At 40.6% G+C, this 26,092-nt stretch overlaps 1 protein-coding gene across 1 annotated transcript in view; it reads right to left on the minus strand.

Moving 5' to 3' along the window:
- LVRN (laeverin) overlaps positions 1–26,092 on the minus strand; it is a 46,880-nt gene that overhangs the window by 5,323 nt on the left and 15,465 nt on the right. Inside the window, exons 5-17 of the mRNA XM_064140487.1 lie at positions 25,403–25,557; positions 23,967–24,080; positions 20,256–20,399; positions 19,884–19,949; positions 19,683–19,748; positions 18,472–18,641; positions 16,255–16,331; positions 13,305–13,444; positions 11,134–11,189; positions 9,766–9,919; positions 8,300–8,394; positions 7,476–7,583; positions 1,363–1,533 (exon numbers count right to left, since the gene is read on the minus strand). Of these exons, the coding sequence (XP_063996557.1) occupies positions 1,363–1,533; positions 7,476–7,583; positions 8,300–8,394; positions 9,766–9,919; positions 11,134–11,189; positions 13,305–13,444; positions 16,255–16,331; positions 18,472–18,641; positions 19,683–19,748; positions 19,884–19,949; positions 20,256–20,399; positions 23,967–24,080; positions 25,403–25,557 (1,516 nt within the window). The remainder of the gene's footprint in view (positions 1–1,362; positions 1,534–7,475; positions 7,584–8,299; positions 8,395–9,765; positions 9,920–11,133; positions 11,190–13,304; positions 13,445–16,254; positions 16,332–18,471; positions 18,642–19,682; positions 19,749–19,883; positions 19,950–20,255; positions 20,400–23,966; positions 24,081–25,402; positions 25,558–26,092) is intronic.

The raw sequence follows: 26,092 nt of genomic DNA on the forward strand, positions 1-26,092 counted from the left end.
GCAGAATGGATAAAATATACTGAGGGCAAGAAGAAGCCCAGATTTATGTTCATCACCCCAGAAGATTTCCTGTGTGGCATTTAGAAAAAGATTGGCTTACCATTACTAAAGCACAGGGAGGTTATGAGGTCATCACAACTGCCTGAGCTTGTCAGGGACCAGTGCTAGCTAGTACCAATGATCAAGTCAGTAAAGAACCATAAGTTAGGTGGAAAATAAGCATAGATGATTGGACATCTCTTTGTAACCCATCTTGCCACCTTCTCAGGCATTCTTGTTCTGTCTTCTCAAATGATCACCATCACAAGAGCAGGTGGCTGGCGAGAGTAACATCTAAATCCTTCTGAGTTTATGTCAGCTCTTGGGTGATGATTCTTTATGCTATCACTGGTAAATTTTTGTTCTTTAATGAATCTGTTAGGTAATATGGGCATGATAATTAGAGAATTCAGCTTTGACATCCTTTTACAGATAAAGTGAAATGATTTTACCTGAATTCCAGTGAAATACAATAAATACAGTATTTCAGACTGCATTCAGAATGCATTTGGATAACATTTTTAGATGTATGGCTGAACTTTCAGATTGCCCTAAATGGAATCAGGAGTTAGACTTCCTGATCTTTGTGGACCCCTTTCAGCTCAGGATACTCTATGATTCTATCAAGCTGGAAATACTAAAAAAATACTTTTCATTGCAAGTCTGCACATCAAATACTGAACAGTTTCCTAGCAAGACTGTTTTCATTTTTTGCTCTTAACCTGGCTGACTTTGCTTCCACACAGGCTAAATGGATTATGACACTTTAGCTTGCAAACAAAATAAGCAGGGAAGAAAGAGTATGGGGAAGTTATATAAAATCATAAATGGTAGGGGGAAACATCAAAGTGAATTGTGCTAATTACTGTTTTTTACAGTGCAGAGAATTAACAGCAGATAACATGATCCAAGTTAAAAAAAAAAAAAACACAGAATATATATAGAACAAACCAAAAGGAAGCATGTTTACGTGCAATTCTGTTGTGAGGTGCCACAGTCTGCTATAAAGCCTGACAGTTTAACTGTAGTTCATAAATGTCACTAGACAGAAGACAGGCCCTGTGTTAGATATGTCACTCTAGTTACCAGCTCAGAAACCCTCTTTGTCAGTGGTTGCCAGTATCTGGGATGTTTACATCCAGACATTTGTGTTTCTTCTGTTTGTCATATCTTCTCCATGAGAAAACTCTTAAGATTCCTTCAGTGGTCTATAAGACACATGCTTCTGCAGCAGTCAAACCTCCATCAGGTTTGCACAGTACAGTACTTGTGTTCTTACAATTTCCTTCTGTATACACAAAGATGTACTTTGAACAAGGTCACCTGTAAAGTAACCATGACTCTCTGGCACAGCTCATGGCAAAGAGCAGGATGTCTTTATCTTCCTTTGTGGAGTCAGAATGGTTATACATTTCCCATGCAAAATTCCATTCTTTATCACTTCCCACTGCCACACCATAGCAGCAGACTGTTCTTCTAATTAAAAAGGGAATTCTGCAAAAAAAAAGTATATATAATCAGTAGGTACTGTGTTGTTGTGAAGTCAAACTCAGCTGTTAACACATAACTGAAAACAAATGTTTATTTGCAATTAAAAGATGCATGAGAAAGAAAATATGAAATGGCTATAGTAAAGCTAGGAAATTTGATTGCTTTATTCATAACTCAAACATTTTAAAAGCATGCAGCTTAAAGGCAAATAAAAAACATATTTCAGAATAGTTGGACAAAGCTGTTTTGTGTACACACAATGTCAGTGCCACTTTTTCACACTGCAGTCTAGGGCACAGATCGCACCATTAAGGAGTGCAGCTACATTTAAGCACCATCCCAGACAAGACCATTCAAAGTGAATGAATCCAGCAGGAACAGCCATATGCAGCATTAAGCAGAAATAAAAGGGAGCTTTCTTCATGCAACAGGCAGCTTCTTATTTTCCTCACCCCAGAGGAGAGCTCTTAACGTGTTGATGAAATCAACAAAAAGTAAATGTAAAAATTATCAGTGTAATACTCCATCTGCAGTGATGTGTCTCTGACATTCAGATACTGTCAACACTTGCTAGTGAAAGCAATTTATTCTACTACACAGCAGTCTTTAAAGTTAAAAAGTTTGAAAACTTTGGAAACTAAAAAGGACCGCTGGGAATGAGAGAGTTGGGTCTTCTGCATGACAGACACCACTTGTTAAAGAAATGAAAGTACAAGATGCAGCGATCTTAGTAGTCCTGTGGTTGATGAGGGATTTGACTGGCATACTAACAGCAAGCATGGGCATGTTTTATATTTACTGCAAAAATTAATTTGGATTAATTTACCTGAGTATGTAAGGGAAACGTAAGGGATTTGCCACTAAGAATGATGCTTACCGAGACTGAGTGGTTATGTCAAGGTAAAGAATAGCCCTGTGAGAAATCCTTCTGTAACACATCTTGTCTGAGTTACAGGAATCTAATAGTTTGCTTAACTGCCAAAAAGATGATCTAAGGAGCCACAAGCCTGTCACCCTGACCTCGGTGTCAGGAGCAGGTCATACTGAGCGCCATTACACATCACATACAAGACACACAGGTGACCAGGTGCAGTCAGCACAGGTTCATAAAAGGCAGATCCTGACTCATCTGATCTCCTTCTATAATAAGGTGACTTGCTTAGTGGATGAGTCAAGGGCCATGGACATTGTCAATCTCGACTTCATTAAAGCCTCTGAGACTCTCCCACAGCATTGTCCTTCAGGAACTCATGGCACAAGGTTTGGATAAATGCACTCCACACAGGGTAGAAAACTACCTTACTGACTGAGTCCAAAGAGTGGTGGTGAGGGAAGTTAAATCTTGCTCGCTCCCAGTCACTAGTGGTGTATCCCAGGGTTCAGTACACTGTCCTCTATCTTTACTAATGATCCAGATGGGGAGATTGAGTGCCCTCTTAGTTAGTTTTAAATGACACCAAGCTGGGTGGCTGTGTCAAACTGCTAGAGGGTAGGGAAGCTTTACAGCAGGATCTGGACAGGTCAGATTGAGAGGCCAAGGTTAATTATACAAGGCTTAACAAGGCCAAGTGCCAGGTCCTCCACCTGGGTCACACACCCCCATGGTAAGCAACCTACTTGGGGATGTGTGGTTGGAAAGCTGCTGCTTGGGAAGGGACATGAGTATGTTAGTTGATAGTCATCTGAATATAAGTATGCAGTGCCCAGATGACCAGGAAAGCCAACTGGATCCTGGATTGTATTAGAAACACTGTGACCAGCAGGAACAAGGAGGTGATCATCCTCCTGTACTCTGCACCAGGGAGGCCACGCCACGAGTACTGTGTTTAGTTCTGGGCCACTGCTCTCTTCTCTCAGGTGGCCAGCACCTGAACGAGAGGACACAGCCTCAGGCTGCGCCAGGGGAAATTTAGGCTGGAGGTGAGGAGAAAGTTCTTCACTGAGAGAGTCATTGGACACTGGAATGGGCTGCCCGGGGAGGTGGTGGAGTCGCCGTCCCTGGGGCACTTCAAGGCAAGGTTGGACGTGGCACTTGGTGCCATGGTCTAGCCTTGAGCTCTGTGGTAAAGGGTTGGACTTGATGATCTGTGAGGTCTCTTCCAATCCTGATGATACTGTGATACTGTGAGATGCTGGAGTGTGTCTAGAGAAGGGCAACAAGGGTCATGCAGGGTCTGGAACACATGACATACAAGGAGCTTCTGAGGGAGCTCGCGTTGTTCAGTCTGGAGAAAAGGAAGATGAAGGGAGACCTCATCATTCTCTGCAACTATCTGAAGAGAGAATGGAGTGAGGAGGGGGAAGCCTCTTCTCCTTAGTGGCATGTTGCAGGACTAGAGGAAATAGTTACAAGCAGCACCAGGGGAGGTTTAAGGCTGGATGTTAGGAAATACTTCTTCACTGCCTAGGGCTGCAGTGAGTCACCATCCCCAGAGGTGTTCAAGCAGCTTGTGGGCCTGGTTCTTAGGGACATGGTTCAGTGTTCACTCTTCAGTACTAGTTCAAAGGTTGACCTTCGAGGTCTCTTCCAATCAGATATATTCTGTAATTTGGTAGTAATGTTGCAGAAAGAGGCCATGGTAGGGTGGTAACAGGGTTGAGATGTTTTGGCTGTAATACAGTTTTTTATTTTGCTACTGCAGCTGTTCCAAAAGCTTCAAGAAAACATTGGTTAATGAATGTGAAGTTCTGGGTAGAAAGCAAACGGACAAGCTCTGAATGTCATCTGTCTGCAGCTCTATGTTTTCAAGCTGTATTCAAGGCTATGAGACATTCATCGACTGGCTCGACATCTGTCGTGGCCCTGATGTGGTTTGTGTCATGTAGCTCAGAGAGGAAGTCCACTGTGGTCCAGAGGAACTCTAGAGGTTATATTAGATGAAGGGAGTGTCTTATTAATCTAGATATTTTTACTGGGATTGGCTGCACAGTTTGATATTACTGGTCTGCTGAGAGTCTCTCTTCTCTGCATCTTGGGCATGATGCAAAAAGCTGCTTAAAAGAAGAGTGTTTTTTTCATGTGACTTTCCTGGAGTGAATGCAGAAGCAGCATAGTGATTTTTTAACTTTTGAGGGCAACAGCAGTATATGGTTACCTTTAGTAAATAACTAAAATGTACAGCAACACTGTCACTCCCTCTAGACTAATTTCCTTTCAAAAGAAGGCACATCAGAAGCAGGATCACAGAGAACATATTCATTTAGCTGGCTGTGCTCCTGTAAGCGGTAAAAGTGAGAAACCAGATCTTGACTTGTTATCTCCAATGAACAGATAAAAATGCACTGTATCAAGTCCATTTAAGGGCTGCCAGGAACTGTCTGGAAATGTTCAGCTGAAAATTGATCACCTTATCTGACAGAGAAAAAGCATTACTCCTTTCCACAGATGAGAGAATCCTTGCAAGGTTCCACCTGTGGCAGAACAGCTACAGTATGCTGCCAGGCATTTTGCTGAGAATGGAGAGTATTTAAAGGAATCTGTGAAATATGAATCAAAAGTTTATTGTGTCCTTTTCCTTTCCTCTCCAGCATATGAAAAGCCTCCTCTGCAACTGAATAGGAACAGTGATCTGTTATTTGAAACCTATGAAGTGACCTATTTCCTCTTTTTTCTGTAAAACTATTTTTTTTTTAAATGGAATTCATAGTTGTTGTTTTTTTTTCTTCACTTAAAAGTTCTTTGAACTGTGAGGCTGTGAAGTCCTTTTGAACTCACTTCAGTGCCAAAAACAACAGCAAAATTGATGTTCTCCATCTAATTAAAAAATACATCAGCTAATATAGTTCACAGGCTGTTTAGCTCTTCAACTCAGATAATGTACTCCACCAGGAAAAGAATAAAAAATAGAACAGGTATGTTAAATATTATTAGTAGCAGACAGTATCTTTATTGATGATCTGGACGAGAGCATTGAGTCCAGCATCAGTAAGTTTGCAGATGACACCAAGCTAGGAGCAGGTGTTGATCTGTTGGAAGGTAGGAGAGCCCTGCAGAGGGACCTGGACAGGCTGGATGGGTGGGCAGAGGCCAAAGGGATGAGATTTAACAAGGCCAAGTGCAGGGTTCTGCACTTTGGCCACAACAACCCCAAGCAGCGCTACAGGCTGGGGACAGAGTGGCTGGAGAGCAGCCAGGAGGAAAGGGACCTGGGGGTACTGATAGATAGTAGCTGAAGATGAGCCAGCAGTGTGCCCAGGTGGCCAAGAGAGCCAATGGCATCCTGGCCTTTATCAGGAACAGCGTGGTCAGTAGGACAAGGGAGGTTATTCTTCTCCTGTACTCAGCACTGGTCAGGCCAAACCTTGAGTCCTGTGTCCAGTTCTGGGCTCCTCAATTCAAGAGAGATGTTGAGGTACTGGAACATGTCCAGAGAAGGGCAAAAAAGCTGGTGAGGGGCCTGGAGCACAAACCCTATGAGGAGAGGCTGAGGGAGCTGGGGTTGTTTAGCCTGGAGAAGAGGAGGCTCAGGGGTGACCTCATTGCTGTCTACAACTACCTGAAGGGAGGCTGTAGCCAGGTGGGGGTTGGTCTCTTCTCCCAGGCAACCAGCAATAGAACAAGGGGACACAGTCTCAAGTTGTGCCAGGGGAAGTATAGGCTGGGTGTTAGGAGGAAGTTCTTCACAGAGAGAGTGATCTCCCATTGGAATGGGCTGCCCAGGGAGGTGGTGGAGGCACCGTCCCTGGAGGTGTTCAAGAAAAGCCTGGCTGAGGCACTTAGTGCCATGGTCTAGTTGACTGGCTAGGGCTGGGTGCTAGGTTGGACTGGATGATCTTGGAGGTCCCTTCCAACCTGGTTGATTCTATGATTCTATGATTCTAATAGGTGACTGCTTTGAGAATTCAGAGCAGCATTGTTGATTTCAGTGAGTGTTTTCTCTGGAACACAACAGAATGAGTTTAGGCTATTTAAACTTTTCTGTTAATCTGCAAAGCATGACTAGTTTTTTTGTGAGGATGATCACTATGAAGTTATTTACAAACATAAAAGTCTAAGTTCAGTTTACTTAGCCAATTACATATATCAACAGAGACATAAGTAGCAACAAAACATTTACAACAACAAATAATTAAAAAAACCACTTTAAATATTCACTCACCAGTGCCAATACTATTTGACTATTGCATAGAAAACATCAAAAGAAAGAGGGAAGGAAAGAGAATAATGATTTCAATACATTGTGAATTTTCTTTAACGGTGCAATACTAAAATACAGACAGCCAGATTCCTGGTAGGATTCCATCCTCCCTGACCAGAAACCTTACCACTATGTTCCAGTATGAGCATAAGACCTGACAGCTGTTCCCAGCACTTCTTTACATGAATGCAGACTATGCAAGGCAATTTGATGGACACACCATAGGCAAATGCCTGCATCATACAAACGTAACAAAACTCAGTATTGCTAAAAGCTTCATTGGAATGGGCTGCCCAGGGAGGTGGTGGAGTCACTGTCCCTGGAGGTGTTCAAAAAAAGCCTGGCTGAGGCACTTAGTGCCATGGTCTAGTTAATTGGATAAGGCTGGGGGATAGGTTGGACTGGATGATCTTGGAGGTCTCTTCCAACCTGGTTGATTCTACAATTCTATGATTCCTAAGGCTGTACTGCAACAAAGGGGCTGCATGTGGATAATATGGGATATTAGCCCTTAGCTGAGATTCACCTGTTGTGTGGCTCAACAGATTTTGGTCCTCCTGACAAAAATCTGCAGCCTCCAGCCTGAAAAGTCTATTTAAAAAGTCGTAATTATGAGATCATCACCAAGCTGGGATTTGGGAAAGAGGAGGTGGTTGAGGGGCACAGTTAGGCTTAAATTCTGTCATTCTGCCAAGAAAGAAAAGCAGTGTAGAGGACCATGTCTCATTCTGCCTCCCTCATATAAGAGCCCTCTACCTTTCCACTGAATTACACACACACACCTCTAAGAGCACATTATCATCTTACTTGTACTCAGGATTGTCCATCCACTTAGCATACAGTTCAGATGACAGGTTTAAACAGTCTTGGAGGCCCAGCCAGCATGCTGTTGCAAAAAGTTTTTCCAAATACACTCTTGAAGGGAAATGGAAACAGATTAAAAAGAAAAGATATATAGTCCACATTCAGAGTACTTGAACCATGCCTGACCAGCAGAGTTTCAGAACACAATGCTGTTAACCAAGGGAAACATCAACTCAAAAGAGTTGAAGCCTAACAATAAAATTAAACTAATGTGTCTCTGACATCAGTATTTATGGACAGCAGGGAGCCTATCAATGTACTGTATTTTTTCTGATTTTTTTTTGTGTGGTTTATATCCCTCTTGGTAGTATTAAGAGAATAGCTGCATCTAGTCCAAATCTCTTGGACACTCAAGACTGTGGCCACAATGGCACTGAAAAATGAAGTATTTTAAAGATTAGTCATTGATCCATAATCACATCTGAAGTTCACTGCTGACAGGGATTTTTTTTTCCCCAACAAGCAGAAGCCTGTCAACCCTGTTCTCCAGTAAACAAAAGCTACCATTCAAATCACTAAACTACCATCTTTCATGTTCATTGAATAGACTGTACACATCCCAGGCTATCCTGAAATCACAGGTTCATTGGAAGTGTCATCATAAGCCACACGCACTTACAGGACAGTAAAAATCACAATTCCATTGTATTCAAATTAATTGCAAGCCTTTTTTTCCTGTATCTTGTATTTAAATTCAGACAGGCAAGCTGCAATGTATCAGATCAAGTCACACCAGAACAAACTTCAGAGAAAAGCAGACTACTTACTGAGCAAAATAGTCATCTTCCAAAGCATTGACATTTTCACGAATGGAAACAGCATAATAATGGTATATTGGCAACATTCTCTTTAAAAGGTATTTCTTTTGAGGAAAAAAAAAAGAAAAATTAATTTAGATGTGTGCCTTTACTGTATTGTTTTGTATTTTTTAGTCAGATTTATCCTAAGTATTTACCAATATTAATTCCTTAACAACACAGCACAAAAGTCAGTACATCTCTACATCCATTCAAAATGGGAAGTTTACATCTCTCATTGCTAGGAACTTTGAAGTCATTAACAAAACAATCTCAGAAAACAAACAAACAAACAGAACAACAACAAAGAAACCTTCTCAACATAAAATGACTTGTTCTTCTTATGTTACCTTGGGAATAACTTACCATAAGGGTAAGATAATATTGGAACAAGTTGCCCAGGGAAGTAGCTGAGGCCCCATCCCTGGACATAGAATCATAGAATCAACCAGGTTGGAAGAGACCTCCAAGATCATCCAGTCCAACCTAGCACCCAGCCCTAACCAGTCAACTAGACCATGGCACTAAGTGCCTCAGCCAGGCTTTTCTTGAACACCTCCAGGGACGGTGCCTCCACCACCTCCCTGGGCAGCCCATTCCAATGGGAAATCACTCTCTCTGTGAAGAACTTCTTCCTAACATCCAGCCTATACCTACCCCGGCACAACTTGAGACTGTGTCCCCTTGTTCTATTGCTGGTTGCCTGGGAGAAGAGACCAACCCCCACCTGGCTACAATGTCCCTTCAGGTAGTAGATACATTCAACATGAGGCTCAACAAGGCTCTAGGCAACCTGATCTAGATGAGGATGCCCCTGCTTGCTGTAGAGGGAGTTGGACTACATGGCTTTTGGAGGTCCCTTCCAACCCAAAACATTCTATGATTTTAAGAACTCAAGAGATCTGATATTATGGGACTGTACCTTAAACAAAAGTGAAGTCCTGTTCAAATACAAGTTAAGGAAATAAATAAAGCAGTATCATCTCAGGAAGCTCAAATGTGGGGACAGAATCACCTCATTTAGTATCCAAACCAAATTCCTTCCTTCACTCCATGAAGATGAATGGGAAGGCAGTACAAACCACAGAGCACATACTACACACCCTTAGCAATATTTCTAATTTTCTATTGATGATTTAATGCTGACTGATAGCTGTATTTTCCAGCTCCTCCATTTTACATAAACCTAGGGTCAGGCTTGATATAAAAATATTAACATATTTCTGCCTTATGATAATATTTGCTCAATATTCAATTATATTTATCATTGACTAATATATGCAGTAAATACTGCCGGCTAAAACAATGTTTACAAGGGAATGACAAAAACTATGGCCCAAAATAGTCACCATTACATTACTGAGAATTCTAAAGCATTAATTTTGTTATGATTTGTTCAAGTCATCTACTGTCTTTGCTAACAAAAAACAAGATACCTTTAAAAGTGGATATACTTCATAGTTTCTCAGAGTACTTTCCAAATTCTCAGGCAGTAAGTTTAACAATACCACATTCCATATGAAGAGTTCATCTTCTTTAGCAAGGTACTTTGTTAGTTCAAGTGCTGTTTCAATCTCAATATATCCAAACCTATTTCAAAATTCAAAGCCAAAACACAGAACCTTAGCCTTGAGCATATCTATTCACATTATTTACCTAACACAAATACCTTTTTATTTATGAAAGTGGTAAAAAAACATCAGTATACTGCATGGAAAGTGTCCTAGAAAAGACACTGGAAAAATAAATCATGTATAAAACAGTATGCTTTTAAGAGCAGGCTATGTTCTGCTTGTGCCTTCAGGACACAGTACAGGCATATTTACAGCATGCAGCAGCCTTACTAGGGTGAAATGAAGGAGAAGAGTTTGACATAATACATTTGTATTTTTACTGCTAAATAAAATGTCTGTGCTACAGGTCTTTTTGTGGAATATGTATTATTGTAAATATGGAACGATCTAGTTCATATGCACAAAACCAACTCCAGCATGGCATTCCTGTGCCTCGGTGTGGAACTAGCACAGAAATATTTTTTCCCTAATAAAATTCTAATTTAAACCTCTCTCCTCCAGAACAGAAACACTTCTAATGTACTCAAGAAGCACAGTTCTGTACTTCATACCTATATTCCTTATTAAATACTGCTTTTGAGCTTGCTTATGACAATAGACATTTGTATGAGAGGAAGAACGAGAATTTCTCCTTCTTCCTCCCAGAGCCACTCCCAGAGGCTCTGAGGCAAGGGTGATGTGCTTTGGCCACCTCCTCCCTGAGCTCTCACATCACAGTTCTCTCTGATGCTTTTGGGATTGCTGGTGTATTTGAGGCATAGATATGTTTATTGCTGCTTCATGTTCACACAGTACTGCTGACCTCACTAGCACCACAGACATGAACAACCAAGTTATCCATCAGCAAGGGAAATGGAAGAGGTGTTAAGAGTGATGCAAAACAGCATAGCTGAGGTAGCCCAGAGTCAATTAAGGAAAATTCAGAAAACTCAGAGTATTTTTTCTGTTTCAACAAATATAGGTTAGTGCTTTAAAAAAAAAAACAAAAAACAAACAAACAAAAAAAAACCCACCACAGGAGTGCCATTATTTAAAATGCTTCCTGAGCTGGACCAAATTTAGAAGAAAATCTGAAAGAAATTACTTAGCACTGACAGAAGAATAGATTAAATTAGATTAAGAGCAGCTGTAGTTCTTATCAGGCAGGAATAAGCAAAGCAGACGTGTCAATGATGAATGTCATCATGTAGTTTGATCATTTTCTATGGAATATTTTTAAAGCATACTCACTGTGTCAATGCAAAAAGATCATCTATCAGCTGGAACCTGCTGACAGCGGGAATAGCCTGCAGAAAGCATTCATGTAGTGTTAATAGACCTAAACACATCATGAAGAGTCTAAATAAGCTTTACTTGTATTTCAGAAGGCAAGTTCCTAACACTTTTTTCCAAGCCAAAATCTTATATGAAGTACCATTAAATAGATCCTGCATTTGAAGCTGAAATGATTTATGTGCTGTTAGGGATGTTTATACATATAAACACAGAGTTACAGTACATTAAGCATGGAATTTCAAGACCCTTCTTAGTTGCATGCCGTAAGGAAAATTAAAACAGGGAGATGCTGTGTTTCCCAAAAAATACCTAAGTGATACACTTTTGGTGCATTTTTTTCCCTTTGAGGGTTCAGTTCAGAATACATACCCAAATTAGTCCAGAGCAGTGTCTGGCACTGTCATTAACTACATGACTGAGGTAGAACTTTGAGTGAACCCTTGCCTACAGCTTTTGCTCTGAGAAGGACTGCTAGTCCCTCCTCTGCTCCCTGCTTCCACACTGCTCTGGCTCAGTTGATACTGTTGTGTGCTGGAACAGAATGGAGCTTCGGAGCATCTGCAGCGAGAAGTGTACTGCAAAGCAATGTCATCTTGAGTGAGAATGGACAATGAATGATGTGTGATATATATTATTTGATGTTGATTGCTGCTGGGCATGACACAGATGGTGTAGACTATGCAGTGGAGAATGTCATTGGTTAAGTTGAATGTTTGCTGCTGTTATTCATAACCATGCTGCCTTATGCCAGTTTTGAAATGAACGTGCTGGCTGGACCAAAGAATTATATGGAGCTTGAAGTTCAGACTGTAATATGAGAGTTTTCCTGTTCTGGTTGCTGTTTCTGGGTTCCAGGTTTGGGGGTTGAGCTCTCTTTTGCCGAGACAGCAGTGGCATAGGGAGGGATGGGGGAACCCTCTAGATTGGGCTTTCAGCTCGCTTGCTTCTGCTTGCTGCTGCTTTCTGCTGTGCTTTTTCTGCATATAGGCTAAGGTAATCATGCATTTATGGTGTCATGCTTGTATTAAACTCTTATCTCACTCTCTTTGTCTCAACATGGAGGTTTTTTTCTGTGTTGCTTTTCCTTCACTTTTGTGTTGGGCAAAACAGACAAGTTAACCTGTTGGTTTGCTTTAACCTCTTGCAGCTACTCAAATGAACCTTCCCACTGACTGATGCCAAATGAACCTTCCCACTGACCGATGCCAAAACCATCCCAAAGTCAGCACACACCTAATTTCCTCCTGTGAAAGAAAAAAAAAAGCTTAGAAGACAGTGTGCTGCAGAAAGGTCTAATCATGCTCTGATCACCCTCAAATCCAAACTTTCTGGAGAAGTTGCTGGACTACACTGATTACTGTCATGCTGAAAGCTTAAAGGTTTTCTCACTGTTATTACCACAGTCAGTCAGCTGACATTACTGTTGGAGTCTTTGTCTCACTCTAGGTTGTATTAAATACCGTGCAACCTCACATGTACCCACAGGTATAGGCTGTTCTTTACCACTTTTGCCTTCATCCCAAGCTGTGGCAAGTCAGAGATGGGATGAAATGCATTCCCATTTATAAAGTATATAGAGGACTGAAAGAGTCCAAACAGAACTGATTGGAACTTTTCTAAGAAAAATCTACACACAAACACACACACACCCCTCAAGGCAAAATAAACCACAAAACTAATTAAAATTAACCATTTAGATGATTATTTTCGTACAACTTCACTGAAATATTGTGGTTTGAGGAACTATGGAATTAAAAGCTTTCTCCCAGCTTTTCTTCACCATGGTTATCTAACAGCAGATAAAGCTCAGCCACAAATCCATACCAATAACTGAGTCAAATTTAAGAGACCGGAACATCTGCAAGTTAAGACAGCTTTGAAAACAGAATGCCATCTCATGTAAAGTTATTTTTCATGTTTATGTTAAATTACTTGGGCCTGCTCCTCTTTCACTGTGGAAGGCTGCCCACCACATTCAGTGGTGCAATGATGAATCACTTCTTCTTACGTGATATGATTTCACCATTACTCCAGGTTTTCATCACTTTGAAATTTGGTAAGAACTGCAAGAAGAAACACATGGAAAGAATCTGTTTATAAGCTTGAGAAAACAAATATGATCTTACCTTTGGATCATTCTCAAGCAAGCATGCTAATCTTTTTAAGTTTAATTGATCATAGTTCACTCTGTAGTATCCACTTAGATTTACATTTAGCAGGATCCAGTCATATTCTGACTCTGATAACTGCATTTCAGGAAACACTTCTGTAAAGCGAAGTGAAAAATGTATCATTTTGTTTTCTGTGCACTGCTAATTTCTCTTGCATTGATAAACAGTGGACCTGGTTCTCCTCTGAGATCTGAGACACCAGCTTGAGGCTGGGCTCAAAGTGAATGTCCCAGAAAGAGAATTCCCCTAGAGCTCAGTGCATTTGTGATGTCTGCTCTGCACAGCAGAACTTCAACAATCAGCTGACCACTCAGGTACCAAGCACCTTGTGATAGCAAAGAGGAGGCTGAAGACACACTTTGATCCTATCCTTTAGTTCACAGGCAGCTGAGAGAGTTCAGAAAGGTTACCCAGTCTGTATAAGGAGCATACACTCTCCACCATGCCTGCTGCTTCAAAACACAATGCTTGGTACCTTACAGAAGGAATGATGCCTTTACCAGTATTCACATAAACAGAGATCGAGGAAAACAAAACAGCTAAGTTAATGTGAGAGCCAAGTAACAGGAAGATTTTAATTACTGTAGGCATTAAAGGCCTCCCTCTACAGTTCCATTTGATCTTACTACTACCTAGTTTATGTGTGCTTGCCTGATTATTTGCTCCTGATAGCCTACAGTGCGTTGTAAGGAACCAGTCTAGCCTTGAAGGCTCTAAGTTGCCTCATTTGAAAGGATTCAAATGCTGCTTTAACTAGCTATGATCATACTTAAGAGGCAAACTCTCTTAAAACACAAAGTCAAGTGAGTATTCAAGACACAGCATTGCTTTACCCTGAACGGAGACTTAGACTTCTATGTGTTACTGGCAGTGCAAATACTGCAGGATTCATCCTCAGTCATCTTCACAAGTTAAATGAGATGGAAAAGTGGCACATAACCAACTTAATTATTTAAAAACAGCATGGGTGGCTATAATATGGGCACTAGCAGTACTTCCCCTATAATGGTACATTGATTGAATCCTCTGCTAATCAACAACAGTACTTCCAGTTACAACTAGAATAGTAGGATCATGCTTTTCCACTCCACCAGCTGAGCAAAATGTGTTCTACCATATCAGCGCCATCCTCCTAATATGTCTGGTTTTGCTGCATGGGCATGTAACCAACACACTTATAAGGGCAGAAGCTAAGTATGTAGACAGTGCTTGAGGAGCTCTAAACCAAGAGAACAGGCATTTAACATGGTACAGTGAAGTGCTGAATGAGCATGTTTGGTTCCTGGAAGCAGCCCAGACCGAAGCTTGCACTTTGGTTTAACCTGGTTAGAAATAAGATAAACTAGTGCCTGCAAAGCTCTTTGCAGCAAAAATACACATACACAAAATCACCTTCCTCCTTATGCCACTGCAGCAATTATTGCAAAATTCAAGTGAAAACAGTAGTTTGTACCAAATCACTCATTTTCACTTGCCAAAATCATTCTGATGGCATAATAGCATAACAGCCCACCAGAAGACATTTCAATCTCAAAGGAACAAAATGTTAACTGAATTTCAAATTACCCTTAACAATTCTACCTTTTAAAGAAGCATATTGGTCAAAAACAAGATTCTTAATTCTTTAACTTTAGAATACAAGTTACTTGACCAAATAGTTTCTGGTAAGTTTGATATATAGCTCCAAATACAAATGGGCTGTGTTTTAAAGACTGAAATTCTCCTTTGTCATGTCCTCTAGGCAGATGCAGCATGATGGCTGTTTTCAGTAACTTATTTAGCTCTCTGGATAAGTGATGGGTAGGAAAATGGAACTGGTATCACTTTAATAATACAAGCTTAGGAAATGATAAAAGTCCTCCCAGGCAAGTGCTGCTTAACAGCATTTTTCTGTAAATTTCCTAATTTTTCACCTTACATAACTTTAAAGCATTCAGAGGAACACACATACACTCTTCACTTCTTTACTTGCCCATATACTGTGAAATGATCAGGCAAGCTATCTTACTGTCTGAGAAGGAGGGAAAGTAGCTTCTAACCACTGCAAACAGAAGCTGGAGAGCTGCAGTATGCACACAGTATATTGTAGTTTTGCCCTTAAGCATTCCACAAACTATGAAGTTTCTTCACCTCCTCGTAACAGACTCAAAGCCTGGCAGAATTCAGGGCCAACTTGTCAAAGAAAAAGTATTACCTCATTGAAATGAATCCATTTCTTCTTTCTTGGAAAAAAATACAGCTGCTTATTGAAAAGCACTGAGATGAGAAAGAACTGAATTTTTTGAGTGGAAATGCCCACAAACTCACTTTCCTATTATAAGCCTTTAAATGTTTCCTATTCTACTGTTTTGACTACTTTCACATTTAATCTTAATTTAAAAAAATATCAAATGGTGTTGTAAATATAAATTGTGTGGCAACGTTGTATCACTTCACACAGCTGGTTTTAACTTATTTCAGCTTTGTATCTACTACCTGAGCTGACTGTTTTCTGATATAGCACATCTGGGATCCTACCTATACTCAAAAGATTTCATTAACATCAATGGGATCTGATCAGGTAAGAAAAACTGAGAAGCTAAGAGTTTGGATTTGTGCAGAAAATGACAAAATGACAATTATTGTGTAAACCTCTACTTGTATTATGCTTTCCACCACACCATTAAAAGCATACTGTAGTTCTATGTTTTTTGTCATATTAGTAAAATCTTTATGCTTCCTACCATATTACTGAAGACAGTGCCTTGATGCAACACAGAACAGTGCATTTAACCTAAGATAAAATCTGCTGCCATCCTAACACAAAATTAGCACAACAGATGAAGATATTTCTGTGATAGACATTTTATCTTCCTGTGTGTTTATCACCTTGGATTTAGCATGTGTTATTAAATACATTACTTACTGCTGCTTTTATCTAGCCACATTAAGGGTTGTGATGATCCATTTCTCATCCAAGAAATAGGAATAATCCATGTGTTACTTAATAACAAACAAACAAACAAACAAAAAAGATACTATAATCAATTCTTATGCTTAAAAAAAAAAAGTACCTGAAGGGGGCCTACAGGAAGGCTGGGGAGGGACTATTTACAAGGTCTTGTAATGACAGGATAAGGAGTAATGGATTTAAACAGGCAGAGGGGAGATGTAAACTAGATGCTAGGAAGAAGTTCTTTACAGTGAGGGTGGTGAAACACTGGAACAGGTTGCCCAGATGCTCCCTCCCTAGAGGTGTTCAAAGCTAGGTTGGATGAGGCTTTGAGCAATTTGTTCTAGTGGGAGGTGTCCCCGCCTATGGCAGGGCATTAGAACTGGATGATCTTTGAGCTCCCTTCCAACCTAAACCACTCTATCATTCTATGGTTCTATGAAATCTCTACTGGTTCTAAACTAAACTGCGGATAGATTCCTTCTTAAGATAATCTCCATGTAACCTCTCTGGCACACAAAACCTCATCAGATGGTGGTACTTACACTGGATCAGCAATTGGGTTCATCAGATGAGGGATTTTTAGAATGGCTTTAACTGGTATTCATATCTAGAATATTGTTTGGTGTGGTGCATTTGAATACCACCGTACCTCTGTGCTCTGGCTTTCCTTCTTCAGGCAATTATTTGATTCTCCTGCTTATTATACTTCACCAGGTTTCTGAATAATGTAAAGCTCCTTTTGAGAAGGATGCCTGATGGAAAGGGCTCCAGACAAACAAAGCAAGTGTAATTCTGACAAGTGTAATTTCCTTACTTAGGGGATGTAAAATTCATGGCAAAAACAGAGGCAAGCTTCAAGTGTGCCCTATCTTCTTACATTCACACAGTATTGCCTCTTGCTAACTATAGTAAACATATGTAACTGTTAATCCTTATCTGAGCTAAGCTATAACACTGAATGAATGAATGCCCTGCAAATTCCTGGAGTCTGGTAGCCAAGGAAACTATGCTCTTATAAAAATTTCTTTCCGCTGTTCTGCTCTTCAAACTTTAGACTTTTCCTCCATATGAGGACTCATTTCATGGGCCCTATCCATGAATCACAACACTTGCGGCAATTCATAGAATCACAGAATGAACCAGGTAGGAAGAGACCTCCAAGATCATCCAGTCCAACCTAGAACCCAGCCCTAGCCAATGACTAAGTGCCTCATCCAGTCTTTCTTGAACACCTCCACAGATGGTGACTCCACCACCTCCCTGGGCAGCCTATTCCAATGGCACATCACTCTCTGGGAAGAACTTTATCCTAATATCAAGTCTACACCTCCCCTGGCACAATTTGTCCCCTTGTTTTGTTGCTCATTGCCAGGGAGAAGAGACCAATCCCCACCCAGCTACAGCCTCCCTTCAGGTAGTTGTAGACAGCCATGAGGTCACCCCGAGCCTCCTCTTCTCCAGGCTAAACAACCCCAGCTCCCTCAGCCTGTCCTCACAGGGCTTCATCACCATTCTCTGGACATATTCCAGTATCTCAACATCTCTCTGAAATTGCAGAATTTTATTGAACTTTAAACTCCAGAGAGATGTTTCCAAAGTGGGTAACCAAAGGCAGCTCCTTCTACCACCATTTTTATGCTTCTAAAGAAGCAGCACAGCTTTCAACAGCAGCAGGTGCTCAACAGAGCTCACTTACAAGGTCCTTAGAGCTGCCATGTCAGATACTTCCTGAGAAAGGGGTTATTTATCCAAGTACTTAAATGCAACCCCTTTACCCTTGCCAAACAGAAGAGACTGGTAATGTGTGGACTGGAAAGAAGGTACAGGATAGTTCATCCAAATCCCCAGTCTGTGTATCAGAGAGATAAGGAAAGGAGAAAATGCCAGACAAAACTCCTGCCCTGAAACCCATTCATGGCCTGTGTCTATCTCCTTAGGAAGGCATTTTCTCTTTGCAAAAGTCACTTCTCCTGACGAGAGCAACCTTTTGGCAAAACAAGGGTCCCACAGAACTACTGTAAACTCCAAACTCAAACCAATTTTGCATGACAGCTTGGGAGAATTAAAAAGCACGGAGTTAAAAAACCTGATGGTCAAAACGTCTTAACTGAAGAGTTTCCTGAAAAAAAAAAACAACAAAACAGAAGGAAGGTGTAAGCACACAATAGACACATAAGCTAAACATACTTGTAAGAACCAGTACTGTTCTCATCATTTTTGTGAAGAAACTGCTCCTGACTGACTGTGCCAGTGGTGAGATTTAATGTCAAAACTGGAAAACCATTTTGGCATGTCCAGGAATCCATTATTTGTTTTACAGATGCTGGTAATTGAACTTCATCCTGTGCATCTACAACCTGCAAGGGAAAGATGGATTAGAAATATTTATGATAATCAAATACTTACTGATACTGCTTCAGCAACCTTCTAGGGGTTGTTCTAACTTTAGAGAAAATGTAACTGCCTGGCAGCCTGCTGGTCTTTAATTCATGCAAAAAAACCCCTTCAGTGTAACGAAGTCCAAAGGGAGTTATTTACATTATAATAAAGACAGCATAAGCTTTCTTAGGAATTGTGACAGATTGAGATGACACTTTTCATTCTTCTGCTCTGTCTGCTAACTGTTCTCTTTTTGGAGTTGATATGCTTACACCTCTGTATATGTATGACAGACTTGGTGTGTTTATTTCATTCAAATAAAGCTGCCAGACCACAAAGATTTCTTTTTTCAAGTGACTACCAAATGAACAAACTGAGTAGAAAAAATAAGTAGAAAACTATACTGCAATACAGTCCCAGCTAGTGTGAACTGGTAAAGTATCTGTTCACTTACAAAACTGACAGCCTTGAATATCTTAAATTGTGTCATTCTCATTCTTAACCTGTATGCACCGCAATGGAAACCTCTAGAGGAATAGGAGTGGAATCTTTTTCAAATAAACCTATTATTAGCACCCATTTTCTTATTCAGGCTTCTACAAAAGCCAGCAAAGGGTGAAATGCTGAGCTACTGCTCTGGGTACAGACCTTGCTGGATCTGTGACAGATCAGCAGCTTTGATCATCAAGCCCAGAGCATCGCACACTCTGATTTGGAAAGACTTAAGCTCCAGAAGAATAGCCTATGCAACTTCATGCAGGCTTACACAATCTTTGTGAAATTCAAAACTCCACTTGGCCCTCTCACTTCATAGCTCCATCGATCTCAGGTGTCACAAAGCAGCCAAATAAACCCTTGTGAAGGTATGAGCCCAAAAATCCAGCAAAGCAGACTTTATACCAGAGAAAGACTATACCAGGGACAGACAAATTCCACTGGAGCCTTCTACAAACAGTATATGCCATGAATTTGAACTGTGCCAAACACCAGAGTATGAATACTAAAGATAAAATAAGTACCATCTGTATGTGGGTCCAGAGATCATCTTGGTTAGCATTGGAGAAGGAAAATTCTTTCAGATATGACTGTACAGAAACAAACAGAAGCAGCAGAATTCATGAGGTTTCAATGACAAACATCAGAAAGGCAAACAGTAATTTGTACTATACTTATTCTTTAACATATAAATCAAGATAAGGGCATTAGTTTTTCAAACTCACAGTAAGTGCTCTGATAAACAACTTCTCAGTCAGGAAACCAGAAAGCATCCAAGTGATAGAAGCTCCCTGGAGTGGAAAAAAAAATCTATGAGAAAACCTGAATTATTATTGCAATTTTTACTGCAACATTTTTCAAAAAAGCAACTAGGCTAATCCTATACTTCATATTTCATGGAGGTTAGCCACGTTTTCACCATTTCTTTCACAGCCAAAAATATTTGCTACATCCAACATATCTGAGTATGCAACAGAAACAAATTTTGATTGGCAAAACCTACAAAAAGCATTGTCATTCAATGGATCCTCTTAAACCTATTTTGTTCCATTAGCTTAGAATGTGCAAGAAACAGGAAGTGTTTTATAATGCTTAACCTTATTGTATGTGATGCTGTCAAACAGAGACATTAAAGAAAATGATCCTTTGATCTTGTCTTCATGCTCTGACAGAGATCGAACTCCTATTTCATTGTCTTCCCTTAAGACAGGTTGGACGACATGATCATAGAAGATTTTATCCTGAAAGAAAAAGGCAAATCTAAGTGAGCTCAACAGAAAATACTTTTTTCTGAGAATGCAGATCATAGCATTAGCACTAATTGAAACAATCTTGTCAATAAACAAGGAATGAACCTTTTTCATGCCCTCTAACTTCCCATAAAAGAAAGGTCAGCCTTTTCCTCCAAATTCTGTTTCTGTTGCTGCAACCCTGAGCAATAATCTAAATCCTAAAGCACTAGAGTAGCAATCCTTAACTACACAGCACTTTTGCTATCACCCAGTGAGAAGTATGGAGGGAAAATGACTCCTTTCATTTAAGTTAGGGAAGTTCTCTTTTTGTCAAATGATAACTCAGTTTCTCCCTGATGAGTATCAGTCCCAAGATGAGATGGAAAATGGCATAATTACAATTGTAAAGAAAAAAAAAATCACTTAATTTTAAAAACACTGCAGTCCACCTTAAGGACTTCTACTTTTCAAAAACAGGAGCAAAGGCTTCCAATTTTCCTCCTCAAAAACAATTAGTAAATTTAATTTCTGGGACTCACGGGATCAGAGGATGTTAGGGGTTGGAAGTGACCCAAAGAGATCATCGAGTCCAACCCCCCTGCCAGAGCAGGACCATAAAATCTAGCTCAGGTCACAGAGGAACACATCCAGACAGGCCTTGAAAGTCTTCAGAGAAGGAGACTCCACAGCCTCTCTGAAGAGCCTGTTCCAGTGCTCTGGGACCCTTACAGCAAAGAAGCTCCCCTTTGTGTTGAGGTGGAACCTCCTATGCTGCAGCTGGATATTAATGGATATTGATCCTTGTCCTATCACAGGGAGCAATTGAGAAGAGTCTGTCCCTCCCTCCTGACACCCAGCCCTCAGATATTTATAGACATTTATCAAATCCCCTCAGTCTTCTCTCCAAACTAAAAAGCCCCAGGTTCCTCGGCCTCTCCTCCTAAGGCAGCGCTCCAGTCCCCTGATCATCCTTGTAGCCCTCTGCTGGATCCTCTTCAGCAGATCCTTGTCCCTCTTAAACTGGGGAGCCCAAAACTGAATGCAGTACTCAAGATCAGGTCTCAGCAGGGCAGAGTAAAGGGGAAGGAGAACCTCCCTTGATCTGCTGGACGCACTCCTCCTAATACACCCCAGAATCCCACTGGCATTCTTGACCACAAGGGCACACTGCTGTCCATGGATAACTTGTTATCCACGAGCAGTCCCAGGTCACTCTCCAAGGGGCTGTTCTCCACATCACTTCCCAGCCTGTATTGATGCAGTTTCTTATTCCTCCCCAGGTGCAGGACTCTGCCCTTGCCCTTACTGAACCTCATTTGGTTCCTTTGTGCCCAGCTCTCCCAGCTGTCCAAGTCTCGCTGGATGGCCACACAGCCTTCAGCTGTATCAGCCAAGCCTCCCAGCTTGGTGTCATCAGCAAACTTGCTGAGCAGACTCTGTCCCCTCATAAGTGTCACTGATAAGGATGTTGAACAGCACCGGACAAAGCAATGATCCCTGGGGGACTGCACTAGTTACACCTACTCCACTACTTACAGCTAACTGGGTGGTGATCAGTGACACAAAGTCTAGTTGGAAGTCAGCAACTAGCAGTGTACCCCAGAGGAAAATACAAGTCCAGTCCTGTTCAGCATCTTTGTTTATGATCTAAATGATGAGGCAGAGACAGTGTACCCTCAGCAAGTTTGTCAGTAACAGAAATCTGGGAGCAACAGTGCATACGTCAATGCTGGACTGCCAACCTGAAGGACCTGGGCAGGGTGTAGAAATGGGCTGACAACTGCATGAATTAAACAAAGGGAAGTGCAAAGTACCACGCCTGGGAAAGAATAATCCTAAGCATCAGGACAATTGCAACCAACCAACAGCAAAGCAGCTTTGTGAAAAAACACCTGGGAACATGAAGGCCTCCAAGTTGAACGTGAGCCAGCAACATGTCCTTACAACAAAGAAGGCTAATGGTGCCTTGGGCTGCATTAAGAGTGTTGCCAGCAGGTCCAAGGAGGTGATCCTTATCCTCTACTGAGCACTGGTGAAGACCACACCTGGAGTGTTCAGTACAGTGCTGGGCTCTCCTATACTAAGCAGTCACAGTTATACTGCAGGGAGTCCAAAGGGTCACTGAGTTGATTAAAAGAGTGGAGCATTTATATGAAGAAAAGCTGAGAGAAGACTCAAAGGGACCTCATCAACGTACATAAGTACCTGAAGGGAGGTTTCAAGGAAGATGGAGCTAGGCTCTTTTCAGGGCTGCCCAGAGACAGGACCAGAGACAACACGCACAAACTGAAACATAGAAGGCTCCTTCTGAACTTCAGCAAATGCTTTGAGGGTGACCAAGCACTAGCACAGGTTACCCAGAGAGGTGGTCGAGTCTCCATCCTTGGAGATATCCATGTGCTGCCTGGATGTGGCTCTCCCAAGCAGGGAGGTGGACAAGATGATCTCCAGAGGTCCCATCTAACCTCAGCTATTCTGTGATTCTGTGAACATGTATACCCCACAAACATGAAATATCTGCATTCTCACACCCGTGTAATTTACTCTGCCTTTTCAAGACACACTACATAACTGTACTTCATCAAATAGAATTACATTACAGTGTTAAAACATACTTTATAGTCATAAATACGATGGCATTTGTTGATCTTTATAGAAGCAAGTATCTAAGTGAAAATAATAAAAGTGAGATATTTATTTCCAGCTTAAAAATTAGTGCCCTTTACACTTTTCAATATTAAAATGGTTTACCACAAAGAACAGAGCTTTTGTTGAAGTTCAAAGCAGGAGGTTAGCATATCCCATAACCTGTTCTGATAGAACACTTTTGATAAGCCTGCATTAGCTTCCAATTAAGCAAGCCACTATGTATCTTGGTGAATTAGAAAAGCAAAGTGAAAAATGTCTCGCCTGAGCCAACTGAAAAGCAGACTGCATCGACTGCAGTCTCCAGCCTACCCAGACTGAAGGCTTCTTCTTTGTCCAGAAGCTGAGGGCACTGTGCACTGACATTTTTGACTGCTCAGGTGAGTACAGCTCATCCCATGACTACAATCAGCAGCACTCATCCTTCAGAGGTTAGTGACGGATGGAGTTTTCTAATACTCTCTGGATATATGCTTATTCTCATTTGAGCTCATCTGATCCTACCCTGCTGTTGGATTCACTGAATTACATTTGCCTTATCTACAAACAAAGATATTCATGGATCCAGCACTCAAAGCTGCACATCTTTGTCACTGCCTGGTGAAGATAGCTGAGGTATGAGATATTTGGGAAAAAGTCTGAACAGACAGGGAGACAAACCACCAGCTACAGGACCCAGGAGAAAAAGTTGGGTTTACTACATGACAGATCTGTGGAAAAACACCAACTCCTTGTCACTGCAGAATGACAGCTGACCAACCATCCTCTGCAGCGGCTGCAGAAGAGCTCGGCAGACCTGCTGGTCTTTTCCAGGTGAGTTAAGTGACTAATACCATGGCCTAATTAAATCCTGACTCTTGCATGTTTGTTTTCTTCATACACGAAGGAACTTTGCTTCTTCAGCTTACTTCAGCAAGCATCTGTACTCACCAGTGAAAGTGTTGGTTCAACAAAAGCAGCTCCCAGGTACTCAAAGTAAGATGCCAGTCCCTCATTAAGCCACAGATCATTCCACCAGTTCATAGTAACCAGATTTCCAAACCACTTAAATAGACAGACAAAAAATCTCTCACCATCTCTTTGGACTGCTGTTTTAATTTTTACAGGTTAAACATGCATACCTCTACCAAAATAACTTTATTTAATGTGTACACATCACTAAAAATAATGAAATGCTTGACGTTCCTTCAGATAATGCAACTTTTTAATTGCTTCATCTGCAATTTCATACCATGTGCACAGAGGACCATGCTTCATGTCTTCTTGTAGTCAATTTAAAACATTTCCCAACAAAATATAAATACCCAAAAGATCCTATCAAGCCATCATTAAAAACAGGGCATCCATCAAGCAATTACAAAAACATTTTTCCAAGTTCTTGTCAAAAGGAAATTGTCAGGGGTAAGATAAACAGAACTGGGGAAATAACCATTTCCAAAATCAGCACATTCCTAACCTGGCAAGCAATTAAACTTCCACAACAGCTGCTTTGTATGCATATCTGGCAGCTCATGTTTAACAAAGCTCTGATCAGTTGTGGATTTGTATTATATTTGATAATTCTTAGAAATCTCAGCTACAACTTCGCTTTAAGAAGTACTGACATTTGTTTTAGTGGTCTGCAATAAAAAACATACTGCTCATCTGAAGGTCTGAAAAGGTACAGATCATGTCAGAAGGGCACACAAGTGCACCAGTCAAATTAAACTCTTTTGCTAACTCTATGGACTAGGCACAAATAGTGGTTGCCCTGCCAAACAATAGGAAATCTAATACAGTCAATGAAAAAGTGAAACTGCATTATCATCCCAAACCAAACAAAAAAAAAAAAACCAAAAATCTCTGTAAATAAAAAGAGAAAAGTTCAGTTATGGCATAAAATGTGTTTATGTTAATTTTGTTCTATCATACCATGGGCTGATTCTTACAGGAAAAAAAACCCCCAAAACTAATACTTTTTACAATATGTACCTGTGCTTGCCACTTCAAAAGAGTAGTTATGAAGTCTATTAATCTTCCCACCAAACTATTAAGTATATTGAGAACACGGTGTTATCTCTACACTATTTTCTAGTATAGAATTCAAGGACTGTGTAAGAAAGAAGAAAAAAAAGTAGTCCATTAACAATTTCCTATTGATGAGTCCTGCACAGGCAGTACTCAGTCTGCCATATGACAGAATCTGATTTTAATATTGATTTACCAATGGGACATGTGATTAAACAGTCTTTTTGTACTCTTGTGCTTTACACCCTCTACTGTTATTCTACATTATTCTTCCTCTACTAATCAGTGACTCCATCATTAGCAACCTGAAGGAAACAACCTTATAGGCAAATAAATGAACAGAATTTTTTACCACATGCCTGGTGTCCTAGCTCATGTGACACAATGAGGGCAATCAATGCCTTTCTGCTTGTGAATTTATCACTTGGGAGGTACATCAAGGATGACTCATGGAAAGTGATTAGCCCCCAGTTCTCCATACCACCTATTCCAAAATCAGGCAGTGCAACCAGATCTAAATTGATTCAAACAGAAAGAGAAAAAAAATAGAGATCTGTAAAATGTTCAGAAGTAAACTGCTGTAAACATCAGTAGTGCTTTGCAGTATTATGCTTGCACTGAGACAACCCTTATCTAGCCAGCTTGGAGCAAGGTAGTTCACTAATAACTGCATTAAAATCAGGTGACAACAAACCTTTCAATAGCCTTCATTTTACATGTGTTTGTTCTTAATATCACATTTTTAGTTTGCAGTAGAAATCAAGGAGATATTCTTGCCTGATCTAACATGTTTTTAAACACAGCTTCAGTAGGAAAGAAAGTCAGTGGGAAATGAAGGTGGTACTGCACGAGATCAGTGTGAATCGTAATGGCATTACAGCACTCTGTGAAACTGAAATCTTACCTAACAGGAAGCCTGTGATAGCATTCCTCTACTTCAATTTTGGTTTGTTTGTTCGTAGTTTTTTTTACATACAAATAAATGAATGTATTGACACTGCTGCTAAACAGAAGAACACAAATGGAAAAAAAACCTGTCTACAGCATTT

This window comes from Pogoniulus pusillus, chromosome Z (genome assembly GCF_015220805.1).
Source record: "Pogoniulus pusillus isolate bPogPus1 chromosome Z, bPogPus1.pri, whole genome shotgun sequence".
NCBI lineage: Eukaryota > Metazoa > Chordata > Aves > Piciformes > Lybiidae > Pogoniulus > Pogoniulus pusillus.